Source organism: Periophthalmus magnuspinnatus, chromosome 16, assembly GCF_009829125.3.
Source record: "Periophthalmus magnuspinnatus isolate fPerMag1 chromosome 16, fPerMag1.2.pri, whole genome shotgun sequence".
NCBI lineage: Eukaryota > Metazoa > Chordata > Actinopteri > Gobiiformes > Gobiidae > Periophthalmus > Periophthalmus magnuspinnatus.
Window position 1 is genome coordinate 24,428,665 of NC_047141.1, and position 17,341 is coordinate 24,446,005.

Consider the following 17,341-nt stretch of genomic DNA (forward strand, 5'->3'; position numbering starts at 1 on the left):
GGATGGGGAGGTTGTGCTGAAGACTTGGGAGGAAGATGCCGTGGCTCATATGTCCAAAAGTGTGCTGTATCTGAAAATCCATCCAGCAGACAACCAAGCGGTACTGGGCTGTGAGAGTGCCAATCTTGTCTCCGTAGCTCCTCTGTCCACCAGCCTCATCCTCACTGTGATCTGTGAGTGAAAAAATGTATTAAAACAACTGTCAGCACTTGTACATGCACAGCACAATAGTGACAAATTGCTAACACAATTATGCACCCATAAAGCCATTCAAAGGCTCTGCACAATTAGCATCTATAGTATACTGTAAGGTAATCTATGGTTCACTGCTGTCAATACCAATTCATCCATGCTGATCTCGTGATTCTCAAATTAGCTTTTTACAGACTAATGTGTTATAACTCTGACTGGCAAGTGCTAATTATTGATTATTAGCATACAAATATGTTGGTGAATTCACTGCAATCAAGTCATCTCAGGCTTAAAGAGCTCTCTGCATTTTGGACAAATTGATATATTCTTGTTGAGGTGCAAATTTCCAAAGCTGAGTAAGCCTGCACTAAATATAACATAACTATTGATAAAGAAGGATGATTGCTAAACTACGCATAACTTTTCCTTTGTAGTTTGTCATTTGTACATTACATTACCCACTTGGATTCAACATGGCGTCGGTGTTGTTTACGCACGTGTTTAGCAAAGAGCGATTGCTTCTTGGCTTAACCAGAAAGCATGTCAGCATCAACAATCTTTAAGTTATTTTAAAGGTAAATCTTAGCATTAGGAGTGAGGTATTTATTTGTTACAACCAACAACTTGTCACATCGAGGCAAAAAAACAACAACAACAATTTGTGTTTATCACGAGCAGGTAAGCTAGCACCGAGCAACGACAAAAGCATAAAGGTTTAAGACTGTGCATACATATACTTACACGCATTAAATTACTATTATCAATTTGTATTATTAACAGAAATGCAAAAGTCAAATGGAGCCAGGGTTCTCAGATAGCCTAACCTACTTCCACACATGAGCTTTCTGTTACCAGCTGCGGAGGCTCGACTTGCATAAATCCATGCCAGGGCTCGAAGCGATGGATTATTAAGCATATGGGCATGAGGGAGAGGAATATAATAAGAGTCTTACCTCCAAAACTAATTCTTTTGCCGTTCAGCATAAATTCTAGTGCTAATATCATTAATGAAAACTAATGGTTATTATGGCTGAGGAGTCTGTTCCAGATTAATATCACTGTGTGCTCTTTCACTGAGTCTGCTCCAGTGCGCTCTCCTCTGGCTGTGCAGTCTACACGTTACAATAGTAATGCTGATTGTTAAGATATTTTTAAAGTTAATATAAAATGTTTCTCTCAGCAACAAATTGAATCGTCTCTAATTATAACCTAATTTCCACTACAAGGCCAGGCAACTGAAAATATGAGTTTGCTAAATGCTGATTAATGCAAGTGGTGTATGCAAATTATTGATTTGAGCTGTATAATTCTCCTAACAAATATATGGCTTTTGTTATAAAAAGGTGAGTGAAGTCTCTCCAGTTTAGTCTGGATGCTGACCTCCCAAAGGCCCCAGTGCCCTGCAGAGATGTAGAGAAAGAACTGCTCCTGCCTCACTGTGCTTTAGGCGTCATTGGAAAAAGCTGCAGGGTACAATATTAGTCCCACTGGTGTGCAATAGAAGTAAACTATTTCTATACCTGTTGTATTGCATGAGTGTAGGACGAATAAGCTTTTTTTTTTCACTTGATTAGCCAGGCCACTACATGCAAAATATTTACATACATGATTCCCTCTTTTTCTCTACGTTTGCCAGCTCAGTTTCTTGTCTTTGTCCTCTGAAGGGTTCATGCATATGCCTGTAGCTATTGTACCCTGTCTTCTCCTGTCCTTAAAGCCATGCTGAAAATCTGATACTGTTGCCACTCAAAGTGATTTTCCACCCCAACCTTGATATTTTTGTGTTTATGAATTTCACATCCAAAAATAGAAGCAGCTTCACTGAACACAATGCTTAGTTGTTGAAAGTGATCATGGGGTGATGCTGTCAGTGATGCTGTTTTTGTTTGTTGGTTCTTTGCATGTCAAACAGTTGATCCTGCAGAGGTAAAACTGCTGGGGTCTCTTGAGGCCATAGAGGACAAGGAGTTGAATCTGAACTGTTTTGCCACATCAAGTAATCCCCCGGTCCAAATCCGCTGGTGGCTGGGCAACAGAGAGCTCAACTCAACAGCTGTCATCATGGAAGAGGTGCGTCCACCTTTGTTATATTAAGTTAACATAATAGATGACACCGAGTTTATTTTGAGCTTGAAATAGTGATCATGTCAGACTTTTTAAACAGATTTAGTCTGCTAATTCACTGGAAGGCATTTTAATTATTGCCAAAGTATAAAAGCAATGTGAGATTTGACCTCATATCCACATCCGTTGACAAGGTGAAATGGCTGACCATGAAAGTCTGAATAGGGTGGCTGCATCTCTACAGTGACTGGGCAATGATAACACAAAGACCATTCTGCTCTTCTCCTCTTTTGTGTGTACTAATATGATCAAAGTGAATAAAAGCTGACACAGAAGATGAGGTTTATTAAACAAGCTCTTTATTCATCTGGCAGCAGCATTTCCATTTGATCTTACACTAGGCACTCACTGTGTGTGTGTGTGAGCTTTTAATGCATCTGAAACAGTGTGAGGTTAATGAAGACTGACGCTCCTGTCCAGCATCATTGTTAGTCTTTCAGACTGGGGCTTTTACAGTAATCACCACAATAATAGTTTTAATAAGGAGATGTGCTGCACAGGCATGGCCACAGCCAGGCAGGTGCAAAACGACTGGAGTCAGATGAATATGTTTATTTATTATAGGCCTTTCGCAGGATTGGTTATTACAGCTGCTAATTTGCCATCTGTATTTTCAAAGGCCCTTCCGCATGGCTTGTTTTTCTTCTTTGTGTTTTTCCTCCTAGATTATAAATACCACCAACCCATTTGCAACTGTTGCTTTTGTGTCTTTTCAGGGAGAAAATGGTGGGATGACTACCCTGTCCAATTTGACCTATCGGGTCTCCAGGCAAGACAATGGCATGAAGCTCTCTTGTGTGGCTTTTAACAGGGCTACAAAAGTTTCCAAAACTGAAAATGCTGAAATTACTGTCTACTGTGAGTAGTAGTAAAATAGCAAGAGTAAAAGTCAGTATTCATGCTGCCACATGCTGCCACCCCTAACACTCTCAAATAAAAATACAGAAAAATTGTTGTTCGAAAACAGACCCCCCTCAAAGAGTATGGATCGATGGTCCTTCTCAAGACATTCCTCTTTTTGCTGGAACCAAAGTGCGACTAGTTTGTTTCTCAACAGGAGGAAATCCACCTGGGAACCTCTACTGGTACAAGGTTAGGCTATTACACAGTATATGGGCTTGCCTCGGTGTACTGTATATGATGATTGTACACTCTGCTAACAGCCTTCTTTCTTGTAGCAGAATGGAAAGCCTGTACAAAATTCATTTAGATCGACTTTATTTGATAAAGGTGTGACTCAAGAGCTCCCTCTTGTATTGTCTGCAAGTGATAACATGGCATTGTATCAATGTCATGCAACAAATGAAGCAAAGAAGACCATTTCTGCCAAAATCAGGCTTCAGGTTCTTTGTGAGTTGCCATACACATACTATATCATGACAGTTGACAGATGGATTAAAGATGATGTTGCTGCTTTGCCTGGATTGTTCCACATTAAAATTATCTCCATGAAGAAAAGCAGGTAACAAGTTACTATTCAGATCTGTGGAGAAGAAAACCCTGCTCACTGTAAAAGAAGGAATGTTTTTCAAGCAATAAAAACACCTGTAATTGAACAAGTGCAAGATATATGAGTTAAAGATATACTGTGAAACATTACAGCCAAAGAAATAACAATTCCATGGAGAAAAGCAGGTGTTGTACTCTTAAATAGAATAATTACATAATGCACCTTTTATAATTATTTTTGTTTTCGTTTTTTTCCCCCTTCAGTTCCAGCCATATCAATGAAAATCACTTCTAACACCGACCAGTTTTACCGGGGCCAGACTGTAACTTTAGAGTGCAATTCTGGAAGCAGCAATCCCAAATCCAATATCTCCTGGAGCCTGGGCACACAAAGGTTTGGCTAATCAGAGTGATCCTTTATTGGAACTGTCTGATAGTTATCCTGCTAAATATGCAAATGTGCAAGATTGCTTATTGAACCCTACCTTGCCTCTTAATGAGATTGCTGCTGGATGGCGTTTGTGTCCTAGGTTCCAAGGGGTGGATCAGCCTCATAGGAAAGCCGAGTATGGTGGCTTTTCAGTGAGCAGTTTGCTGTCACTGAATGTGAGTTCACAGCTTCACAATCAGAGGGTAATTTGCCAGTCCCACAGTGCTGAACTACCTGAGGGAGCCAAAACCTTCTTCAAGCTCAATGTGCTTTGTAAGTAGATTTGAATTATGGGTTATCTTTTTTTCATTTCCTTGTTTTCATCTCTTTTTCTGGCAAAAGACCAAGAGATGAACGATGCATAATGATGATCTATAATGGTGCAGATGTTTGCTGCTTTGTTGGTTTTATCCTGTGCACACGTCACTGTATTGTATTGTGTGTGTGTTTTTTGTTTACTGAGAACCTTTGTTGTGAATTGTGAGTCCGTGGAGCTCTGCGGCAGTGTGTCCTAATTGTGCATTTGCTTTGCTGCTTGGCCATGTTTGTCTTTGATGCCATTTCACAGGCAGCAGCCAGCCACTGCTTCAAAGCCTGTGACTGTGTGTGAGCATGAAGGAATGTCAGTGTGTGTTTGCGCCGAGCTGACGTTGGACAACACTACTGTCACTTGTCGTTTTAATGCATGTTCCTGTGCCATCTAGGCAGCAACACACCCCCATCATCCACCAGTCTAAAGTTGGTCACATCTGAAATTATTGGTGAATGTCAACTTTCTATTGGGTTGACTCTCATTAGTGTCTCCCTTTGCTCTGTGCCAAACATTTTTTGTGTTCCTTTCTTTGTGCTGCTCACTTGCTGTGTTACTGTGGGCATAAGTTTGTGACTGTCTCATGCATTTCTGGATCAACTCCAACTGAACCGTTTCTGTGTGTTTTCCCTCTGTCAGACCCGCCTGAGTTTAGCCCGGACCAGCCAACGCAGGTACAGGTGGTGGAGGATGACATGGCAACCATCCCACTGCTGGTTTCAGCAAACCCAGAGGAGGTCTCCTGTGTTTGGCAGCACAGCAGGCAGAAGCTGGTCAAAGGTGATCTAGGGCTGTGTGATGGCTCTATAAACCAGCTCCTAGTTGAGCTGAGCCAGCAAGTAAGCACTCAGCTCTGCCATTCAGGGTCTGAATAAAACATGGCAGGTTAGCCAGCATGGGACCCTGCCAAATGTGATTCTCATTATGGCTCTAATGTATGCAGTCTAAATGAGGATTGCTGTCTCTCTGAATACAACACAGCCATTCAAAAGCTGGCTTCTCCTCCAGGCCGGTGTCACTGTAGCCCAAGCTGCTTTTTTAAATATGTTTACTCTCATCATACATAAATTTGTCTAAATGTACTATATCCTGAATGTATTAAAGTTGGAGCAGTGTTACGTAGAAGGTGTCTCTCACTCAGCCTATTGTTGCCTTGATGTGGGAATCCAGCCAGGCCAATCAATAATGCAGGATTAGATGTCACTTAGAGACCAGTGGCCAGAGGACATGCAGTTGATGAGCGTGTAATGAATGCTTAATTTACCATTGGTCTGTGTGTGTGTGTGATGTTTTTGCACAGAAAGGGATGTGCGCTTCCACTGGCCAAATGAGTTCACCCTGGAGATCGAAAATGTGACGAGGAGAGAAGCTGGATCTTATAAAATTGAATGTACAAATGAGGAAGGTGTGAGCCACACCGCGGTTCAGCTGGACGTGCTGTGTAAGATTCTACAGGTTCACCACACATAATAACATTTCCTCGCTCCAGTTGTGAACTTATTTATATTTTTTCATTAAGTTATTTCACTTTTAATGTGACCTAATAGTTAATTGTTAAGTGTTGTTTTTAGCTTGTGATCATAAATATATTATTAAATATGGGCAGCTCTCTATCTCTAACCCAGCTAGAGAGAATCTACTGTCAACACAGCTCCACAACAGCGCTGACTCTGAGCCGATCCAGCCCACATGGTTCATTCATTAGGCCTCCATGCAAGGCCATAGACCCCCATAGCTGCCCGAGGCCCAGCCTGGAGCACCTGGTCCACTGCTCCTTTACTGATGATTTAATAATGGAAGTGTTGAAAATGTAGGTCTGTCTGTTTCACTAAAGCCCATGGTACATACCTAATGGATTCTACTGTCGTGATCTGACTGGGTCTGACAGTTGTAGATATTTATTATGTATGGAGAATTGTAGTAGCTTTTATGGGTGGCAGCATAGCCCACTTAACAATGTCGGTCTTGGTTAAGAGGCCAATATAGTAGGAACCCACCAACCCAAAGATATGTCCCTCTTGTGCTTTCCACTGCTGTTTTTCTAGCACGAACATAGGTTTAGACAAGTGGGCACTAATGGCCTTATTGTTCCAAAGAGATGGTTCTCTGGGGATGTATTAAAAGTTTGTAGAGGTGACTAAGGATGTAAGAAGACTGGAAAAGGCTGGAAAAGCAGAGGAGCTGTGCAGAACATTGTCAAGTGGAAATGTCATAAGGATGTAGAGTGAGCCTGCTAGTTCAGTATATTTAGATTCACATTACACTTTCATTTGAGGGCCATGAATATTCTTCCATTATACATGCAGGTTAATGTTTCTGAAATGCTGAGGCCAATTAGAGCCCCGTTATGAAGCAGTTCAAAGGTAAACGAGTGTAAGAGTAATTATTCCAATGCAGCGTGTCAGTTTAATGGCTTGGCAAATGATTTGTCTCACGTTGGCATGTTAACCTTTGCTTGTTCCTAAGCCCTGTCCTATTTTCTTACTCTCAGATGCTCCCAGCGTTAAGGCAGAGAGAGACCCTGTGTATGTGAACCTCGGGGACACAGCAGATCTGATTTGTGTGGCAGATGCTAACCCCATTATATCTGACATGTTCTCCTGGAAATGGCTGGTGAGGGCTAAATATACCTGTGCATGTATACACAAGCAGACTGAAGCATCCTTCTGCTAAATTATCTTTCTGTTACCTGGCTTCTTTTCTATTATTTTAGCCATTCACCCCGTTTATCACTGGCCTCTCTTAAATGCATAGGTGCTCCATATTTCACCAGGTCTAACTATCCCTCTACCCCACCTCTCCCTGCTCAGCGCTCAGACCAAATTCAGAAAAATAGCTTTCATTACTGCTGCGTGACTAAAGGGCACATTCGTCAATGCGCTCTGGTCCCTGTATCTACTGATGCCTTCTTTGGTCTCACCCAGCCCCTGGCAGTATTGTGTGTCTTGCTTTTAACCTGCAAACCCCCCTCTTTCTTCTCTGTCTGTGATTCTCCCTGTGGACCTATGGCATTATCATTCTCCATCCTCAAACCTAGTTCCTTCCTGCCCTTTTCATTGCCGCCTTTAGCCATGACTGTTTGGCCGCTCACTTCTGGCCCTGATGTGCGCTTGTCTTGCTTCTGGTGTGCCCCTTGACTTCAGGAAAAGGTGCAAAGGCAGTGAGGGATAGCTGCTGTCCCAGGCTCATTCCCAGTCGCTTTGTCTTCCACAGGGAGAAGAGGAGGTAGAGATGGGAGAGGAAACTCAGGAAGATGAATCAGGCCTGCTGACCATTCATGGCGTGACTCGAGCGCACGCTGGCTTATACCGGTGCGTTGCCAATAATGGAATAGCGCTCCCTGGCAGTACAGATGTGCAGCTGGTAGTTCAATGTAAGTTGGCTTGTGAACTTACTGACTGATATTACCAACACAACAGTAACTACAGTTTTCTTTTTTTAATGCAGTTAAACCAATCATTCAAAAGGGGCCGCAGTGGAGGAAAGTGGCCAGTAGAGGAGATGGTACTAGCACTGCTGAGCTGGTGTGTCGAGCAGAGGGTATCCCAACTGTTGATTTCATCTGGGAGAAAAATCATATGCTCATGGACTTTGAAAACTCCAGGTTAGAGACCACAAGATCTCAATAGCCTCACATCTTTTTTACATTTGCAGATTTCATAAGCCAGATATTGCATTTAGTTTTGTAATAAAATGACTCAGTTAGATGTGACTGTGTATATCTTTTTAACATTTTTTCCGAAATTCTTATCCAAGGTGTTTAATTCTTTGCTTTTCACTATGCAAATACCTGTTTAATGCTTCTTTGATGTGTGAAATTAGGTGACTTAGTACAATCTGCAGGACATCACAATCCCTGCTGTCTGCCGCACTGGCTTTATCTCTCTCTCCTTCTTTGTGTCTGGTCTTGTGTGTGTGTGTGTGTGTGTGTGTGTGTGTGAGAGAGAGACTGCTGCAGGTATGAGGAGAGGACAGTAAGGGAGGGCTCCTTTCACACCAGCACCATTCAAGTGGTGAATGTGAGCGCTCTGCTGGACTATGCCATCTTCAGCTGCACCGCCCGCAACTCCCTTGGTGATGACATGCTCGACATCCAGCTCGTCAGCACAAGTATAAATTTGAATATATTCAATTTGAGTCTGTTTTAATTGTAGATTACTAAATTGTCCTAACTATTCATAAGCTAGTACTGTATCTCAAATAATCACATATCTTCTTTTATGCCTTGTAATCATTATTAATTCGTTTTTTGGGCCGCACTGTAATCACGCGCTTTTAACTCTAACAAAAGCAGTAAGTAAGCAGTAACATGAAGAAAGAAAATGAACCCAAAATATACTAACTCATGAGTGCCAGATTTATTGTGAGTTTTTGGCAATTCCATTAACCCAGTAATTGGCCAAAATATTCAGAGGATCTTTTGTAGAACTATGTGCCACCTAGTGGGGAACAAACCCACACAGCCACTTAAAGCAGCAGCCAAATGATGAGAGAGAGTTCTGTCGCAAATATAAGACTTATTCATATCACGTACTTGGCAGAGGAGTACATTTCCTTTGGTTCTAATTTGGCAGCATCTCAGAATAATTGTGTTGGTGCTGTCTTGTCCAAGCTTTATCAGCCTTTTCCAGCAACATCACAATAGTGTGGGAGGCCCATTGAACATGGAACATTCAGTAAAGTGAGTGGAGCTGCTGCTCCTGAGTGTCAACCCTTTAAGGAACTTCTTCCTGTGCAGTATCTGCACCTTATCGCGGAGCCTGTAGCATTTCTCTCTCACAGATAATGCTGCAGCGATATGTTCAGCTCTCCGGTGTGCTCCAAATTTTGTGCCTTCAAGCGACCACTGCATCCTTGCTCCTCTACTGTTATCAGCTCAGTCCATCTCACTAAAGGCCTCTAGCTTACTTTGAACATGTTAAGTGTTTGCTATGAACACCATAAGATACAATCCTGTATTATGCCTATTTTTTCCATTTTAACACTGTGAATATCCATAATTAATCTGACAGAGTTATTAAATTATGTATGCTCCCTTATCATTCAAGTGCCAAGAGGAAAATATTTTTTTGTAGCAAGGCTCTTTTTTATTTGAAGGAAGCTCAATCCAAATAAGACTGACCCTTTTGCCCTGAAATCTTATGAGTAGAGCTGATAGAGGGATATTTACTGTGTAAACAGTGCAACTGCCTAGAGCTAAACACCAATGCAGCATCCTTCTCCTTAGTTGCTATGTGTCTATTTTCTCTCCACCCCTAAACATATTTCTGTTTACTGTCCAAATTTACAATAATCCATTCTCCCTTTTATCATAAAAGTAGTGCCTCTCATTCATAAAACTGAACAGGTCATTTTGATTTTTGTTCAAAATATTGCTATTATGGAGAGGCTTCATTAACTACTTCCGAGTGTTGCAGTAGTAGTAGTTAGTTTATTCAGACACACACAGAAAAATAAATAAAACATTGTCACAGTTACATACATAGAATTTGTTCATTGTGACTGAAAGGCATTGGCTGAAGCTAAGCTTATTTATGCCTGCCTAATTCCACATATAAAGAATAATATACAATATACAATACAGAAGAAATACATTTGTTTTTATATTCTTACGGTTACCTCTGGATTTATATTTATATATATAATAATCATTAGTAGTCCTTTTTTTATCATGATCATAGGTGTTATTTTTAATCATCAACATATTATTATTATTATTACTATTTTGTTTTCTTATTACAAAATTCATATTATGTAGTAGACAAAGTTTATACTATATTCTTTAATGTTCAGTTCAGTTGTCATAGTAACAGTTATACTATTGCTCTATATTTTTAGAATTTTTAATTTATACGTTTTCTTAAATACTTTGATTGATGTGCAGCTTTTTAATTCATTGTCCAAACAATTCCATAAATTAACCCCTGTAACTGAGATGCACATAGATTTTTTTGTAGTTCTTGCCATAGTTTTTTGGAAGATGCCAGTTCCCCTCAGATTATAGCGACTCTCTCTAGGTCTGAACAGCTCCTGGATACAGTGTGGAAGCATGTGGTTATGGCCCTTATACATAACAACTGCTGTATTAAATTCAACCAGATTGTTTAGTTTTAATGTTTTTAGTTTAATAAAGAGTGGGTTAGCGTTGGTCATAGAATGTAGAAGTCGGCACTGTGCACATAGCGTTGTAGAGGTAAATACTCCTTTAGTCATTCAACAACAAAGCACAGTTTTAAAAGCCTAAAACAAACCCCTTGAATATTTCCCACATAAAAATAAATTAGAGGAACCGAGTAGAATATTGCTGCATGTTTTGACATCCTGTTGTTGGTTTTGAAACTAGAATGCTTCTCTTTAATCTTTGCATTGTGATTCCTTGTGAGCTCACAAGGAATCACAGGCCAGAGGGCCCAGTGTTATTTCACAGACTGTTCAAATAACCGCTCCATTATCTCACAGCACACATCTTAACCTTGGAACTCCTGAAGGCTTTTCAAATAGGCACTTATCAAGTCATGGCTTTCTGCTCTCCAGCTGTATTCAAAAAACCCACAAGTACCTTTACTCTTTCTACTTTGTGTATTTTGTGCTCTTAGATCACCCAGACCCTCCTTCATCTTTTCGCCTCGTCAGTGTCTCCTATGACTCAGTCACTCTGGAATGGATTCCTGGGTTTGATGGTGGATTGTCTCAAAGGTTTCGTGTGAGGTAACTTTATATGGTATTATTAATTAATTTTTCCCTGTAATGATATGTATGTTTTAGAATTTGGAATAAAAAAAAAGATTTGATTTAAAATGTGTAATTGCAGTAACATAAGTTGTGTTAATTGGCCATTGTCAGATACCACTGGGACAAGTCAGCCAGTTTCCTGTACATGGACGTGTTTCCTCCCGGAGAGGCTACTTTCACTGTGACTGGTCTGCTGCCTAATACCACCTACAACTTCTCCATCAATGCCATCAACGCTATTGGGGAGAGCGCTTACGCAGACAATAATGCAGTACTGACCATCACCACCATGGGTCAGCTTGGTGTAACATTAGATCCTTACTTACCCATACTGTACTTAGCATAATCTTATAATGCAAAACATGGCTCCATTCCCATTTGTTCTCATTTGTGTCTCTCTTTAGATTTGCCAAAAATGGTTGCTCCCACTGAAGAAGAGCACAGTAAGAATCCTATCACACTTGCCAAAAAAGAGCTCTTAAGGGGAAATTACTGTTTGCAGTGTAGCTTGGTTTGGCACATCCATGTTAATATATGCATCACTTTTCAAAATGTTTGCTTATTGAAGGCAGTGGTTGTCATGGTGCCCATGCTTACCTCATCCCTTGTTCCTAATCAATAAAGACAATAGAGAGAGTGCTTGGGTCTACCATCCCTTATTTCAATATTACTTTACCTTGCTGTTTTACATTAGACTAATATGTAATCGTTTTTTGTGTGGGCAGCTTCAGGTGCAGTGCCAACATTGACAGTGGTTTTCACAGTCGTTTTCGGAGTTTTGCTGCTAGTCAATTTGCTGGGCTGTTTTTTTGGACTAAAGTGGAGAAAGAGGCAAGGTCACACAGGTAAGGATAATGAGCTTTTAATCTATGTGCAGTGTAAGTGTTCCCTCCATCAATGCCTGCTTCAATAATGTCCTGATTCTTCAACAAAACTCTAAAGAGATTACCAGCCAACCATGATGCAATTGTCTCTCACTTTCTCCCAATCTGGCCGCGTGGCTCCATCCGTCTGCCCTGTCTCCTCTTTTTCGTCTCACTCCCTGAACTCCCTCCCAGCTGCCACATTCATCCCTCACAACTGTCACTTCACTGTTTTATACATATCTTTTATCTCATTTGCCAGGCTCACGTCCTTCCTCCATCTTTGCCTTTGTCGCTATTCATTTGTGCTTCACTCTAACTGCCATTCCTCCTTTTATCCAGGGTCTGTTTTTATCATCTTTTTTTTTTTTTTTTTTTTTACATACGGCTAGGTTCAAAAGTCCAAAAATAGGATCTTGCAAAGGCTATAGCTAAAAACTGGACAAATTCGAAGCTGCTCATAGACAAAGACAAACATTATTGATCCACAAATGAATTTACTTGGACACAGGAGCTCAAATAATACAATTTAAAAACAATTCTTGATAACAAAGAGAGCTATAGAATAGCAGAACAAATCTAAAGGCTGAGTAAGTAATAAGGAGCAGGGTCCCAATATTTAGAATATAGTTCTTTTCGAGAAATACAATAAATGATACAATTTTCATTGACAAAACTATTATGTTCATCATCCATCCATCTCCAGACTTCCCTCACCCGGACACATGAGTCCTCTACCTCCTCCATACGGATCCTAAGAGACATGGTGTGTCTAGTGTGTCCTGGGTCTTCTCCAGGGCCTGTGAACACCTTCCCAGGGAGGCGTTCAGGAAGCATCCAGAGCTGATGCCCGAGCCACCTCTCTACTTAATGTGGAGGAGCAGCAGCTCTACTCTGAACTCCTCCCATGTGACTGAGCTCCTCCCCCTATCTCTAAGGGAGCACCCAACCACCTAACCACCTATCTGCGATCTTATTCTTTTGGTCATTACCCTAAGCTCATGACCATAGGTGAGGGTAGGAACATAGACTGACGGGTAAATCGAGAGCTTTGCCTTTTGACTCAGCTCCTTCTTCACCACAACAGTCCGATACAGCATCTGCATCACTGGAGAGGCTGCACCGATGTCAATCTCACGGTTCATCTTTCCCTCACTCCTGAAAAAGACCCAGAGATACTTGAACTCCTCCACTCCATGGATTCTCCATGCATCTGGAGTCTGCAAGTCAACTTTTTCTGATTGAAAACCATGGCCTCAAATTTGGAGGAGCTGATTTTCTTCCCAGCCACTTCACAATTGGGTCCAAACTTCCCCAGCACATGTTGCATGTCCTGGCTTGATGAAGCCATCAAGACAACATCATCTGCAAATAGCAGAGATGAGATCCTGTGGTCCCTAAACTGGACACTTTCTGGCCCACTTTCTGAGTGTGCCTAGAAATTCTATCCAGAAAAACAATTAACAGAACCGGTGACAAAAGGCTACCCTGGCTAAGTCCAACAAGCACTGAGAACAGGTCTGACTTACTATACTGCAAACACAGGTCCTTCTCTGGTCAAACCTCAGATTCAGGAGGAGCAGTGTGGTTATGTTCATCATGAGTAAAATTTCCACTAAACTTATTTTTTATAATACCAAATTCCTTAAAACCCTGAATTTATCATCTGGGTAAACAAAAATTGTCTTCTCCTTGGCCTATAATTACTACTCCAAACATTCATAACATAATAAAAGTAAAGTACACGTTTATTAGTAGAGCACAAAGTACAAATTTAGATAAATGTCACAAGTTAGTAGTAGTTTTCATCTGTGGCTATAAATCTTCAGACGGTGATATATTCAGCTCTATCTGGCCTGGCTGCCACTCCCTCGACTTTTCATTACACTGATCATTTGCAGTGTTCTGGAGATGGAGCCTCTCTTTTCTGGCCCTAATTTCCTAAGTCTGAGCCAGCTTCCCTGTGTTTCTGCTCACTCTGCAGGGGGTGTGGAAGGCACCGTGCCCAATGGAGCAAAGAAAGAAGAGGAGGGGTAAGTTAAGGCACTGCGGTAGTAAAAGTAATAAAGAGACATATATCCAATCCACTCTGAGAAGCCTGAGACATGATCCATTGGCTGTTCCCTGGCTGCTAAAAGAGCCAAGCAGGCAAAACAACAAGCTGCTGTCAATATCAATTTATATTAGTGCCATTAAACTTGCACCACAATGCAGCAATAAACAAATATACTAGATGATGTGATAGGGGAGGTGAAGAATTATTGCATTATGATTGTTATCAAAACATAAGCGCGAATGACGTACTGATTTCCCCCCACAGGTCTATTCAGTCAACTGTAAGCAATAAGTATGAAAGCAGAGAGAAGATCAACAAGGCTGCCCAGCGCACTCTAATCATTGACTCCGGATCCGAGACAGACAGCAACCTGTATGAAAGCTATGCAATGGTGAGAGAGAGGGGGAGAGGACGAGGACGAGGAGAGAACACAGAAAATATGCAGGGAGGGGAAAGAGATAAAAAGAAGAAAGAGGTTACGGATGGGTTAAAGAGATCTGGCATAAAGGGATAGGGGAACTCTGCCACATCAAGCTAAATGGATAGTTAATCTAATGAAAGCCCTAGCTGTTCATGGCAGTGGAAAAACGATCAATATCGCACAATTAGCATTCAAAATATACATTGATCCGGGAGAAATTATCATTTTGTACTTTAAAAAGGCCAACAAGGATTTGAACCTTGAAGAAAACTGTTGAGTGGGGCAAATAGAGGCACATAGGAGGCATTGGATAATGAAATCTTAAATCTCCTCTGAGATGGGGTTTATTGTGCCTGATATAAAGCTATACATATCAAGTAGAACCCACAAGAAGGTCAGATTTCTGATTCTCTTTCACTGCATTTTCCTTTTTGCACACACTTTGGTATAGAAACTACTTAGTATTTTAACTGTTAATTGTACTGAAATGACAACAAATATACCATGTCTAGAGGAGTGCTTATATAGTGCTCTTCTAGATGCTTCAGATTTGCTTGACAATTCCATGTGTTATTCATTTATTTCATACTAGGAGTTGGTAATTAACTATTGCAACCACAGCTGCCCTGCACTAGACTGACTGAATGGAGGCTGCCAATCTTCATCATTGGCTCCTATGACCACAGCCAACACTCACACACACATACCAAATTCATACTAGAAGCATCTTGCCTAAGGACAATGATTGATGAGATGATGGGATGGTATGGCATGTATAGGAAGTAGTTAATTACCAAGATTCTACACTGTTGGAGCTCTTAAACATAAATTCTACTTAAATACTTGGAATAATAGCACATGTCCACTAACCAAGTAAACTATTTATATCTGTTGCCTTTGTGTTCAAATTTAAGTGCTGCATTCTTGTGTGTTTTGCTCATTCAGGAAGGCCCTCATTATTACTACCCCACTGTTGATTACAGACCTCCTGTCAGCCCACACCCGGAGGAAATCCACAGGCTGGGTAAGGCTCACACTACAGCCTGCCGTATACAAGCTATTTGAGTCCATTGTGTTAAGTATATGCATATTCTCTAGACCATGGTCATTTATATGAAGAGGTTAAGGACTTGGCTCTGTATCAGGATGTACCTACATCTCCTCTTCCTCCCCTTCCACTGTTTCTTGACCAGAGATTGCCTCATCAAAGAAATGAATGGAAACTGCCTGGCTTCCCTCCGGTGTGTAAAAAACACTTACATGTGATTTGAAGTATAATTGAAACCAGTTAATGCTGTGAATTTAGTCATAATATGAATAACTTACACATTGTAGGCTTTCATCAGCGGTATAACATGGTCTTAATCTGTGTTTTAGCTTGTTTCAGAGCAAAAGCCAGTCAATGTTCGCCAGGCGCCAAAATATTCCGAACTTCCCTTTGAACTCCGAGGAGAGCTGGTGTAGTACAAGGACAATGCTTGGCTCTTCAAACTTGACATTGATAACAACATTGAACAGCAGATGCTAATTAAGTGTACTCAATTATTCTTCCATTTGACGAGCAGTTAACCTTGATCGGTATTGTACTCATAGTGCCTTTGAGTGTTTTGATATTTGACTATTAAGGTCAACCAGCAAAATGATTCATAGTCATAGTCAAAGACATCCCATTTGATAACAGACAAAATATTCTCTTAATACATCATTTTAGCATTTTATAATCTGTTTCTTATTATACGGCCTTGTGTCAGACTTAAGCCATTTTCGGTCCATAAAAGTCTGACACACAACACTATTTGATTATTAAGTCTAATCATGATTTATTTTAGGTTTTGTTAGTCGACTTTTATCTTCAAAATAGTTCACATTTAGATCTAGATTTAGAAGGAAAATTGTATAAAATATTTATACCTAGACTATCACAATACAAAATCAAGCTCACAAATTACTTACATTTCAGGTGAATTAACTTTTATAATAAGTATGACTCTCAATATTGAAATCTTATCGAATAAAGACTTGAGTTCATTTGTTGCCACCCAAATGAACATAATTAGTTTTCAATAACTAACAGATAGATGGGTAGATGGATATAAACAAGTAACTGGATAACAAATCTCCACATGTCTCCACACATTTAATTATTACAGCTCTACAGAATATTGTTAAATTTCCTTTATTTTGCATCATTTCTAGAGCTTATTGATCAGGCACATTGTTGCTTGAGGCTGAGGTTGTGTTGCCGTGTCAAAACAAGTCACATTAAAAATAACTGTTTGAGAAGGCAGAACTAAATATGTTTGTTTGCTCTGAGCACCGCTGTAACATCTTCTACTGAGAGGGATCACAAACTTCCTCAAAGTTTCCCCGTCTCTTTCAGGTTCCTGTTGTTGTGCCGTAAACACACAGTGACGAGGCTCTAATAATATCCAGTCTGTTGCATTGGTGCACTGTTGTTCTGTCATTTTCTTTTCAAAGTATTCAACATGTGAACACTTTTTTTTGATGCTGGCGGACCAATCTCCATTCTTATTAAGGCCTCTATTGTATGTGCTATGGTTTATGATGGTTTAGCCCTCTTTCAACAATGTCATGCAGTTTGATTGTGCTGTGAAATTCTTTGTCAAGGCCAGCGATAATGATGAAATTCTACACAATTGTAATTCTCTAAATTCCTCTTCCTCCCCAGTATCTGAACTCTCACAGATAAATTTCTGTTTGAGTGAGCAGTGTTTCCTCAATTAGGCCTGCTATTCTCCATCAC

The 17,341-nt window shown here is 40.5% G+C and overlaps 1 protein-coding gene across 1 annotated transcript in view; it reads left to right on the plus strand.

Moving 5' to 3' along the window:
• Positions 1–16,133, plus strand: part of nphs1 (NPHS1 adhesion molecule, nephrin) — a 29,993-nt gene extending 13,860 nt beyond the window's left edge. Inside the window, exons 9-30 of the mRNA XM_055228090.1 lie at positions 2–173; positions 2,105–2,262; positions 3,033–3,174; positions 3,284–3,408; positions 3,498–3,666; positions 4,030–4,159; positions 4,296–4,468; positions 5,145–5,285; positions 5,806–5,946; positions 6,997–7,118; positions 7,719–7,878; positions 7,953–8,109; positions 8,464–8,615; positions 11,102–11,213; positions 11,349–11,530; positions 11,642–11,680; positions 11,963–12,082; positions 14,085–14,133; positions 14,421–14,547; positions 15,523–15,601; positions 15,676–15,818; positions 15,955–16,133. Of these exons, the coding sequence (XP_055084065.1) occupies positions 2–173; positions 2,105–2,262; positions 3,033–3,174; positions 3,284–3,408; positions 3,498–3,666; positions 4,030–4,159; positions 4,296–4,468; positions 5,145–5,285; positions 5,806–5,946; positions 6,997–7,118; positions 7,719–7,878; positions 7,953–8,109; positions 8,464–8,615; positions 11,102–11,213; positions 11,349–11,530; positions 11,642–11,680; positions 11,963–12,082; positions 14,085–14,133; positions 14,421–14,547; positions 15,523–15,601; positions 15,676–15,818; positions 15,955–16,041 (2,880 nt within the window). The 3' untranslated portion in view covers positions 16,042–16,133. The remainder of the gene's footprint in view (position 1; positions 174–2,104; positions 2,263–3,032; positions 3,175–3,283; positions 3,409–3,497; positions 3,667–4,029; positions 4,160–4,295; positions 4,469–5,144; positions 5,286–5,805; positions 5,947–6,996; positions 7,119–7,718; positions 7,879–7,952; positions 8,110–8,463; positions 8,616–11,101; positions 11,214–11,348; positions 11,531–11,641; positions 11,681–11,962; positions 12,083–14,084; positions 14,134–14,420; positions 14,548–15,522; positions 15,602–15,675; positions 15,819–15,954) is intronic.
• The last annotated feature ends 1,208 nt before the right edge of the window (positions 16,134–17,341 follow it).